The sequence below is a fragment of the Ciona intestinalis genome, chromosome 14, assembly GCF_000224145.3.
Source record: "Ciona intestinalis chromosome 14, KH, whole genome shotgun sequence".
Classification (NCBI taxonomy): Eukaryota; Metazoa; Chordata; class Ascidiacea; order Phlebobranchia; family Cionidae; genus Ciona; species Ciona intestinalis.
Genome location: NC_020179.2, coordinates 3,575,121 through 3,586,048, shown reverse-complemented (window position 1 = coordinate 3,586,048; position 10,928 = coordinate 3,575,121). Strand labels below are relative to the sequence as shown.

Below are 10,928 nucleotides of genomic sequence, written 5' to 3'. Positions count from 1 at the left end.
CTTATTCTGTAACATGTAGATTGCGCTGATTTTAGCACCTTGACTGCAAATGCAGCAAGAACTAACAGAAATGTTTAATTTACATACCCTACCATTATTTTGAACAAGATTTTGAAGATACATTCCTTATTTATGCATTTATTTTGTTGATTAATAATACAAACAATTTAGAATCAAAACTCAAAAATATACTTTATGCATACTAAACCTAAACATAGCCTTTTGCTTTATTTAAGCAACTACCGAATACTGTACTGTAATTTACTCTCTATATAATGTAAGAAGAATATTTCACTGCTGTCTGTAACATAATCCCAGAAAAAAATGTACAACGTTCTAATAATATACAAATCGGTTTTTTTTACGCACGGCACAAGAGAACCAATGCATGTACATCGTTCCTCGCTTACTGCAATCAGAATATGCTCACCGGCTCGATGTTGCGATGCCCCCTGTCGAGCTTTTGCAGTTAGAAAAAGGCAACATACAGCGGCACTGCACAACGTACAGACATCTTATAAAAAGTCATGCCTGCCGGATTTTTTTTCATGCACCGTTTTAGCTCCTGAGTCCTGTTCATTACGTTTTAAAAGAATTTCGAGAAAACCGTTCGTCCCTTGGTGAGATTTGTTTCCTGGCAAACTTTTTTCGGATTTGGCGGGGAATTTATCGTTTGTTTTGTATAGCTCGAAATCTATATTTATATTTTTAAAACGCAGAGAAGGCAACGTTACATTTCAGGAACATGTCAAAAAAGCGTGGTTTGAGCCTTGAGGAAAAGCGCACAAGAATGTTGGAAATTTTCACTGAGAAAAACGAGTTTTTTCACTTAAAAGAGATAGAAAAACTTGCCCCAAAACTGAAAGGCATTACTCCGATGTCTGTAAAAGAAGTATTACAGGGTCTTGTCGATGATGATCTAGTAAACTGCGAAAAAGTAGGCTCCAGCAGTTACTACTGGACATTTTCTAGTCAAGCTCTTAACGACAGATTAAAAAAGACAAAAAAGCTTAACGATGAACTGCAAAATTTTACAAAAAAATTAGCTTCCACCAACAGAGGCCTTGCAGAAGCAGAAGAGACAAGAAAAGACTCCAAAGGCAGGGAAGAACTTCTGCAGGAACTTGCTAAACTTGAAAAAGAAAAGGCCAACCTCCAACTAGAGATCGCAAAATACAAAGAATGTGACCCTGAAGTGGTAAATGCCATCACAGATGAAACTCAAATCGCCAAAGAATCTGCAAACAGATGGACAGACAACATGTTTAATCTGAAATCTTGGATAAAAAGAAAATTTCCAATTGATGAAGCAGTTATTAATAAACAATTTGAAATACCAGAGGAACTGGATTATGTTGAATAGTACTCTTAAAAAAAGTTAAAATATTCACTGTTAACCGCAATTGATATAATTATGTATTGTCCAACGCTGCATTTTACTTGTTCTTTTGTTATTTTATGTTGTTTTTATATGTTCGTTTTTGTTCTAATCTTTCTGTGCATGCAGCTGATATCACAGAACTGCATTGTCTGCATAACCAATATATATATATATTTCAGAATTTTTTTTAATTGTTACCATTGGAAAGGTAAAATACGAAAATTGATCCATCATGTCTCACCCTGTTACTCCAGATTCCGTCGCAAAACGTAAAGCAATGTACAAGGTTGGCTCTCCTGCATCCGGAGGCGCGTGGAAGGAGACATATAAGCGAAGATGTGCGGAAAGATTTCATAAGAGCAGGTCCAAACTACTTGACAAATACCGAAATATTGTAATTGACGAAACCACTGAAGAAGACTCCTTAGAAACTGTTATGAACCAGGAGCTTCAAAAGATGCAGGAAGAGTGTTTGACTCCTTTCACCGGACCTATAACATTTGAAGATGTCGTTAAAACAATGGAAGAAATTAAGCAGGAGCTTCTTGAATGGGAGGCTGAACTCATCTTTCAATCTGAGAATCAACAAATGAAAATTGAAGTTGAAAACCATGAAGCTATCATAGAAAACGGGGAGAACCAAGTCATTTGCCCTATATGTTGTGTAAATCACCTTGAAGTGCAAATAAACCATTTAAAATGCAGATGTGGTGTAAACATCAACTTGCGACAAGATGCCATTACTCTTTCTCATGTTAAACAGAGCTTGGAGGAAGGCGTAACCTCTCACTTTAACAACTGTCACTGCAAGCCTTCATTCAAAGTCAAAACAAAGTTCCTCCAAACAAATCTGATTTTGACTTGTCTTGCATGTGATTTCATGTACATTGTGGTTTAGGCTTAATACTGTGCATACTCTTCAACAGAACTGTAACCATATATATATATATATATATATGGGAATTTTTCAGCAAGTATAAAATCGAGGACCCAGACAGTCAAAATGTTATTTGCGACGTTAGTTCTTTTAATATACCTCTTCAAAGCATGCTGTTATCATGCTAACCTATAAAATCTAAGTAACTGGTCATTTTAAAATAGTTGCTTAGTACTATAACAAACCGAATGTGCTTTAGTAACATTATCCATTGAATCTGAATTGTTTTTGCTATCTTGCCATAAAATGCTGTTCTGATTTTCCTATTATTATGTGTGTTTCAATTTTTTTTTGTTGAGCACAAAATCATTTTTTATACAACTATCAGTTTAAATGCAGTAATAATAGTTGGAACTTCTATTTCGGGTATAGCAGGTACTGCACCTATCGAAAAAGGCCAATATGTTATTGGGTATGCCCACATTTTATAGCCAAACGCCCTAACCAATCGTTTTTCAACAGAATCAAAAAAGTATAGTAAAGTTTTTTCATAGGTTTTGTTATCAACATTTTTTCCCGCCGAAGTAAATTCATAATGACAGAAAACAACCTTGTAAATAGTTTAAAGTTGTATAAGCGGGCAATGAAAAGATGGAAAGAACCTTCTCCTATGAAAAAAATGTCTATCTCTGGCAGTGGATCTTCTACTAACAGCTTGCTGATAAGTGACAATGAAACTACAGAGAGCTCAATTGAAAAAACAAGGGATTTTTCATTTGGTGTTGGTATAGCTGCAGCAAGTACTCCATTATGTATATTTGATGATTCAGAAGATTGGATCCCAAAGAAGAAAGCTGTTGTTGAGGATCCACCATGGTTGTCTCCTTTTAATAAACTGCAAAAACTACCCCCCAAAACTTACACTCCTGCAAATAAGCCTAAAAAAACAATTATTCTTCCAGCAAAATCATCCTTAAGAACCAGCAGTCCCCAAGTTGGCCCAGTTCCCAAAGCAAAAAAAGCTTTGATAGAAAATCTGGATTTATCTTCGATTACTAGCAGTCCTGATGAAGGTAGTTTGGAATTGAAGATATACAGCACAAAAGGGACCATTAACAGTGAAGAAATAGTTGCTAGCTCACTTACATCAAGTCCTGGTCTTTCTCCAATTAAAAGTCCACAAGCACCATCACTAATTGGCACTCCACCGGACCAGAACCCCCTTTTATTCAAATCAGTCAAAAAGTTCTTCAAAGATCAGAATTCAACATCAGAGAAGTCAAATTCTTTATCAGATGGTCAAATTTTACCGGACCAAAACCCTTTGCCTACCAAATCAATCAAAAACTCCAAAGATCAGAATCCAGTACCCAAGGAGCCAAATTCATCATCAGATGATCAAACTTCTTTGGATGACAAGGATTCTCTTCTCTGCATCCCTTCTCCGATTCCAATTAAAATCAAATCTTCCCGACCCTTAAAGCGAAAACGTACACTATATGTAGCCAAAGACTTTCTTGAGCTTTTTTAAGCTAGCTTGAACAATGTTTTCTAAACCATTTAATTCATGAATGCATAAAAAATACTTCTACACAGAACAATTTAGAAAACAATATCTGTAATTCCTTTTTTGGAAATTATTTCACGCCCCCTTATTTCATAAAATGTAACTAATTTTTTTCTTAGTTTATTTTCCCTTTTTTTTACAAGCAAAGTTTATATAATATATGTACAGATAATTTATTTTGTTGATTTTTCATAAGTGAGTGTACGGTTTCATTTTCAGTGTTCTTTTCAGTTCTGCTTATTTGTTTCTGTTTCTTATTCTTGCAAAGTTCACTAAAACACTGCCAATATGTTACCACTGTTATTTTCATTTTTTGGCAATTCACATATAAGGTTTCTGCCTGTAGTGTTAAATTTAAAAACAACCTCTTACCTGATATGTCAGAGTCAAGTACTGCAGGAAGGCAGGATGCTGCCGAACAAGAAGCAAGAGACACTGGCTCCATAATGGTATATTAATGTACTTATTGTTACACTTTTCTATATGAGCGAAGTCATTTAGGTTTAGGTTTAAGCCTCTAGACCAGATTTGGCTCATTACCCCAATTGCCAGTCTCTTTTTCTTGATTTTAATGGTATATTACTATACTCCCCATACTTACTATTCTATATGGGCAAGGCTTTTGAAAAAGATTTGCCAGATTTGGTTCATTTCTCCAATAACCAGGCTGCCGTTTTTAAGTTTATTATAAGATTTTGTTTATACCTCTTAACTATTGATTTGGGGGGTTTATTATGGTGGGCATATTTTGTTATTTACTTTCCTATGTAACAGACTATGTTTACTGCCCTGTACACAGTGAATTCCAGCCTAGAAGCATGTTATGTACAAATGCTCTCTTTGTATTCCTTTTTTAAGTGGAGTTTTGTAAAATCCTTATGCTTTTTGTACACCCTTCAAGAATACATTACTTCCATAAAAATTGTAGTAATAATAGAATAGCCGTCTACACATTTTTTTCCTTTTCCCCATATTTTAGTTGAAATTAAATAATTTATCTCCAGAATTTCATGGCTGCAAGAAGAATTGGTACAGCTATGTGGGTGATGAGGTGTTACGCCATATTTCTCAGCATACAGTACATGTTCTTTTGCAGGTTGGTAGTGAAAACTGTTTCTAGATTAAATGAATGTTTCTAGATTAAACAAGTAACTATACCATTTGATCCTCGCGTGGCCGAAAAATGACATTCGTTATAACAAGAGTGTTAATATACCTCATGCCAGCTTACAAGTTACCATGTTTGTTACTTTGTGGATAATAGTATATTTATTATTTACTCTTTTATATTTACGTGGTGCAGCTTACAGTATGCTACCAAACCACCCAAATTCATTCAGATATGAATGAATGTAACTTATTTAACCCTTTGTTGAGAGGAAACAGCAGTCGTTGATAACGTTGGTGTTCTGTTTCAAACACTTCCTGCCCGTTTAAAATTTTTGTTTAAGTATTAAATATGCCTGTCTTTAGCCCAGGCGATACAGATTTTAGGATACCGTTTACCATTGTCAGCTTGTGTGTTGTTGGACAAGAAAACGAAGACGCTTACCGGCAGGTGTTCCAACCAAACCGTTCCTTTATTTTATTCAATACATTAATCACAGTGCATTCGATATGGGCCATTACTTTCAACGTGCCATGTTAGCAAATGGTGTAGTATGTGCGTTACGTCTTCACCAACGAGTTCCGCAATTCCGACTTACAAGAGTTCATTTCTCGATGCTTCTGCAAGAAGACAGCGCTCATTATCTCATTTATTCTCTCATCTTTCTCACCTGTCACCCAATAACAAGTAACTATACCTTTTAACAGCTTACCTGGTATGAAAAACTTAGGGTTTTTGACGAAACGTGCGTTTTTCGTGCCACATGAGCCTGTGAAAAATTATTTACATTATACCTGGTAGCAGAAGTAACACAATAAGTAACTACACTTTTGTTTGATGTCTTGTACATTTTATTGATTAAAAAGTATTAGAACCATTTAAGTCATTGACGTGACGCTAACGGAAATCTAATAACTTGACTTTTACCCTGGTTATCGGCCGTCGGGTTAATGAACCAACTCTGTTCCTATTTCTAATTCCCATGGCGTGCCACATTGTATGACCTCAACCACAGAATATTACTGATATAGAGCAGGTAATGGCCTAAAAAAGGCTAAATCTTGGGTCCTTGGCCTATTTCATCATAGTACCTTACCTATTTAGGCTATATCACCTACTTTAAGGTTCACTGTATTCAATCCACAGTTGCCCTAATGCCCGTAGCTGTGTTTGCTCTCCTACATGCCTCTAGCTTCACTCGCCAAATGATTGACATGCATGGTTCTAACTCTTACCCATTCGCCCGTAAACTGATCAACCATGTAGCGAAACACCAAGCCACCTTGTTCAGATTTGTGGCACTAAATGAAGTCTTAATTTTGCCAACAGTTGTAGCCATGCTGATAATGTAAGTGGCCTCTAAACTAAAAAAAATTATACTTTTAAATAAATGTACTTGCTTTATTCTTACGTTGCATGGCAACAGCAGTCGTTACACCACATGGGTTTTGTTTTACACGCCGTATGCCCACCTATAGGCTACCGCTTATGTAATTTTGTAAAAAAAAGGTTTGGAGAGGTTACTTTCTTTTTGATGTATGCATAACAGTTTGAACTATTTTTTTGTTCATATCAAAGTTTTAGCGTCCCATTCAGGTCATTTTATACCAAGTAATATATGACGAGTGAAAACGACACTAAAAGGAACAAAAATTTACCAGAAGAACTTCATCATGGTTAAAATATTCTTTGGTTTAACTTGTTATTTTTTAGGGGAAGAGCTTCAGTATTTGCACCATTTTTATATTACAAGTTTGTGCATTATCGTTACTTATCAACCAGAAACCCTTACTCAAGGTAAGCTATACATTTAAAATGTATATGTAACAATATTATAAATCAAAATATTTTTTCAAAAAAAGATATATTTTTTAGGTTTTAAAAATAATTTAACTACATTTACTTTACATGTTTTATGTTAACATTACTTTGTAGTCATTGTATCCATTGTATACCACCCATTGCATGTAATGAGCATTACCAACATACACTACGAAACAGAGTCATCTTTTACGAATTAAGAATGTCAGCTGAAGTACTCAGCAGAAACCCCAACTGTCCATCTATATTGTCTTCATCCCTTCTGAAAGGAATCACTTTCGTTTCCAAGCTTGCTCCCCCATATCAACAACAACAACCAGAGCAACAGCAATAGCTTTTTCCAATGTTTTGAGCACAAAAATTTATCTGACATAAGAATATGTTGCAGTGCATGGTTACAACTAAAGAACGAACGAGAAAAATGTGAAATAAGGCTGCATGCATTTTTCCAAAGAATATATACACCCATTTAAACAATATTTTGTAGCACAACGATATCTAGTTAGTTCAAATGAGCTGTTTATTATTTCTCAGTCACTGTGTACCAATAAATATAGTTGGTATACAGTAAAATTGGTACAATCGTAATATATATTTGTGGTAAGTTCATCATGTTTGTGTTACCCTAAGGCAAATACTACATCAAGTCGGATTTGACCTATTCAATTTTTCTACTTTTGCTAAGTTCTTTTTAGGCATTTGTAGTTGATAAACAATTAGGATTAAGAAATGGTTTGAAATTGGTTATGTTACTACCAGGCGTTATGTTATAGGATAAATAGGGGGTAAAAAACGGTAATTTGTTTTACTACCCATGGCCATGAGTAAGTAAACATAACATACTACCTAAACCGCCCAACAGGCTAAATATGGACCTGTTTTTATCTTTAACCTATAATACGGACACCGCCGTTCAAAGAAAATTTGTTCAACTGGAATCCTGGAGTCCCTACTTTACTGCTACCAATACCAAAGCTAACGGAAGGTTGGGAGAAGGAAATTCAAATCTTTGTGGTAGTTACTATAGTTAGAACATCAATTACAAAGACCAAGGTATGCCGGCCATGGTGTGCAGTATGAAGTATTATAGGTCAAAGTCGATGTGCTATAAGTAACTACATTTTTAAAAACGGCAATTTACAAGAAATTTAAGTGAAAGCTTTGTGTGGACTAATAAGTCGTTTTGTTTAGGTTTTAGCTATTTATTGTGTAAAAAAGCAGAAATTGAGAGCAAATTATTTTTGAAGTAAAACCTTAACGTTAAATTTCAACTGGCCTCTAGGTGGCAGTAAAGCGCTTGTTTTATCAGACGCTGTGTCCTGTAAGTACCTACGTTTTAAATCAGCTTAAATAACAACGTAAAACAAACAACTACATCTGGTTTAAAAATAACAAAAAAATGTTTTATGTGCTTCATATTTATTCGTTCGTTTGTTGGTCGTATTTATAACCTGTTTTCAGTCTACAATAAAGGCGCGATATAGGTTATTGTGTGTCCGAGTATATTTTTCACAAAGGTTTTTTGACTAAGCTGCTTGTCGGTTAAAGCGGTACAGTAAAATATTGTATAGCTTTGTCAGTTAGTGAGATTAGAATTACTTTACTAGATTTACGTCGCTATGAGTCAGTGTACAAGACTCCACAAAGCACAGAGATAAACCATGTATTGAGTGATACACTGAAATAGTGTTTATAAACGGTATGATGTTAAGTTCACATTCTAATCAGATATAAGTTTTCGGTAATTTCAATTCGACAACGACAAATTGATTTCAGAACACCGCGTTCTACGAAAGTGCTAAGAATAGTCGCTATATCCCATAATTTTAACGGTGAAACTTAATAGAACGGTTGAAATATGCGACGACAAGACTTTCTCATTGCTTTAACGCCTATTTTTAAATAACCGGCCATAAAGCGCAGTTATATCTTAAATTAACTTTGCATAACTAAAAATATTTTCGCATAACCTCAATCATTTTCGAATCGGATTTTCGCTGTCAAAATACCTCAATTTACGAAGTTGTTATTCTAAAACCGTAATCAGCGTTTTGAAACTAAAATGGCTTCTATAACTGCTTAGTGTAGTTATATTCGGGCTCGGGCATGCCACATCGTTTATTTCGTGGTCAATCTAAAAAGGTCGTTCAACATGACATAGGACATGGAGTTGCCAAATAAACCACATGCAGCAACAACTATAAATCTAATTAAATTTCATTGAATCTTGCCACTTGATTATTCGATATTATCATTATTATTCTGTTTGTCTCAAAATAAATTATCTTTTTATAACGGCAGTGTTTCCAAACCCAGTGCTGCCACTTTAATTAATGGGAATTGAGCCTTATATTTTATTGCGTTTTAAATGTAACTTTGAAAGTTTCCCGTGACCCAATTCTCAAGAATAGCAAAAAATGTTAAACAAAATTCAAAAACAACTTAAAAGTTGTCTCAAGACTCACGAATGCCACTCTTTGGGATTCTTATCAAATTGAAACATCTGGTTTAGCTTTTTGAACCCTGCGGGTTAACGGTAAGGTGTAAATACAAAAATACATAAATCGCTTATCAATGGTACTCTGTATACAAATGAGCTTATGTTTAAAAATACGCAATATCTAGGTCACAAATAAATGAAATGTAGCAGGTTAGGGCAAAATGGTAAATGTTTTTATTCTCTCGTTTTGCAGTAAACAAAGAAGATTGAATTATAGATCCGCAGCCCCACGACTCTGAAATGGCGTTGTTAATAGTTCGAAATTTATGAATATTATGTGCTAAGGTTTCTCATCTTTACTTTGTCTTTTTCGGTGTCGGGACCCGAGCAGAGCGCCAGTTTCGACTCGCGACTGCTATGTTTATAACAGCGAGCACTTCTTAATTGCGAAACGTCGAAAATCATAACAAACAAAAACTTTGGTACCAATCGAATTCTCGTCCAAACTTAATAAGGTTCAAGATTATATCTGTCGTCGCCCGATGTTAGAACCTCAGTCCAAACTCCAAGAAGATTCTTGAAAAACAGCGAAAGATGTAGGTCGCCTTTTAAAAACCGGTTTTCTGTAAATTATGATAGCATTTTTGACATTAAAACATAGCCGTTCGAATATGTTTATCTAATTTGGATAAAAGCGATGCTGCATTTGGATAAAAGCGATGCTACCTTTGGATAAAGGTCACTAGACGGGTGCTGGGTTCGTGTTTAGACAGGCCGATCTTTATATTTCGACTTCGACATTCCATAACACACGACCGCAAGCGCCGCAGGAGAAAGGGACCGACCGAGAAAATGAATTTGGGCCGAGATTCGCATCTATACACAACAGGTACATGCGATTCGAAATATGTTATGCCCCTTATGTAACTGGCACCGATATTAGATGTTGTTCTGTGTGTATGTATCTGTTTTGTTAATCGGTAAGCAAGAGATTTTTGTTTCTATTTCCGCAGCCAGCCGAGTGTTTTCTCTCTAAGTCCTAACCGACCGCGGAAAATTATAAGTTTTGATAGCACAGTTTCAGCCGCTCTTTAAAATTTTCATTTTAAAAATACATAACGCTAAAGAATACCATCGGATTGAAATCTGGTGCAAAAATAGCAACAAAAATGCAAGCCATTTGGACTCCCATATTAAAGGTGGCAATATCTTCATAATGAGTTGATTACGGGATGTTTTGTCCACAAATGCTCCTTTCAAGTTTAACCGTTTGAATGAATAATTCAGGAGACAAATTATGCTCGAATGACAGAACATTTAACTGCGTTTTATCTCCATCTTGATCGTACAGCACATGTCGGCAAATACACGCCATTTATTTTAAACGTTACACAAACCGAACCTTCTCGGATCCGCTTAACGTACATTAGCGCTGATACCCAAAACTTCAGCGGCGGCTTAGCCAGATACTGAGGCACATTTCGAAAACATTCCGCGCCAGACGGCGAGCTCCAGTTACATAGATAGGGCCTGCTTGTTGTGTAAGCCTTCGCAATGTAAACTAAATGCACGATGCACCATCACTTAGCGGCTCTGTATTAGCGGGTGCTGGTAGGGCTCGCGTAAACATTTGGATGTCATGAGTTGTACAGCGCAGTAATTGTGCAGCAGCCGCGCACTTTAACTTGTAAATATCTTGGTATTAAATATTGCTGTTTACACTAGGCCCTACCC

The 10,928-nt window shown here is 35.7% G+C and overlaps 4 protein-coding genes across 4 annotated transcripts; all 4 read left to right on the top strand.

Moving 5' to 3' along the window:
• The first annotated feature begins 464 nt into the window (after positions 1 to 464).
• LOC100187186 (meiotic nuclear division protein 1 homolog) lies at positions 465 to 1,559 on the top strand. The gene has a single exon (XM_026837548.1). The coding sequence runs from the start codon at positions 746 to 748 to the stop codon at positions 1,361 to 1,363; it is 618 nt and encodes a 205-aa protein (XP_026693349.1). The 5' UTR covers positions 465 to 745; the 3' UTR covers positions 1,364 to 1,559.
• A 5-nt stretch (positions 1,560 to 1,564) lies between these two features.
• On the top strand, positions 1,565 to 2,782 carry LOC100187232 (RPA-interacting protein A-like). The gene has a single exon (XM_018814793.2). It carries the CDS (start codon positions 1,614 to 1,616, stop codon positions 2,277 to 2,279), a length of 666 nt encoding a protein of 221 aa, XP_018670338.1. The 5' UTR covers positions 1,565 to 1,613; the 3' UTR covers positions 2,280 to 2,782.
• A 2-nt stretch (positions 2,783 to 2,784) lies between these two features.
• Positions 2,785 to 4,155, top strand: LOC100184791. Its single transcript, XM_004226833.3, has one exon. It carries the CDS (start codon positions 2,854 to 2,856, stop codon positions 3,787 to 3,789), a length of 936 nt encoding a protein of 311 aa, XP_004226881.1. The 5' UTR covers positions 2,785 to 2,853; the 3' UTR covers positions 3,790 to 4,155.
• LOC100182422 (transmembrane protein 33) lies at positions 4,094 to 7,411 on the top strand. Its single transcript, XM_002129426.5, has 6 exons — positions 4,094 to 4,274; positions 4,830 to 4,921; positions 5,433 to 5,620; positions 6,080 to 6,281; positions 6,647 to 6,730; positions 6,935 to 7,411. The coding sequence occupies exons 1-6, from the start codon at positions 4,203 to 4,205 to the stop codon at positions 7,086 to 7,088; spliced, it is 792 nt and encodes a 263-aa protein (XP_002129462.1). The 5' UTR covers positions 4,094 to 4,202; the 3' UTR covers positions 7,089 to 7,411.
• Positions 7,412 to 10,928: the final 3,517 nt, after the last annotated feature.

Coding starts and splice junctions, on each gene's coding strand:
- LOC100187186 (XM_026837548.1), top strand. CDS start 746: ATGTCAAAAAAGCGTGGTTTGAGCCTTGAGGAAAAGCGCACAAGAATG.
- LOC100187232 (XM_018814793.2), top strand. CDS start 1,614: ATGTCTCACCCTGTTACTCCAGATTCCGTCGCAAAACGTAAAGCAATG.
- LOC100184791 (XM_004226833.3), top strand. CDS start 2,854: ATGACAGAAAACAACCTTGTAAATAGTTTAAAGTTGTATAAGCGGGCA.
- LOC100182422 (XM_002129426.5), top strand. CDS start 4,203: ATGTCAGAGTCAAGTACTGCAGGAAGGCAGGATGCTGCCGAACAAGAA. Junction 5,621..6,079: donor CACCTGTCACCCAATAACAA/GTAACTATACCT, acceptor TTCAATCCACAG/TTGCCCTAATGCCCGTAGCT. Junction 6,731..6,934: donor ACCAGAAACCCTTACTCAAG/GTAAGCTATACA, acceptor ACTACGAAACAG/AGTCATCTTTTACGAATTAA.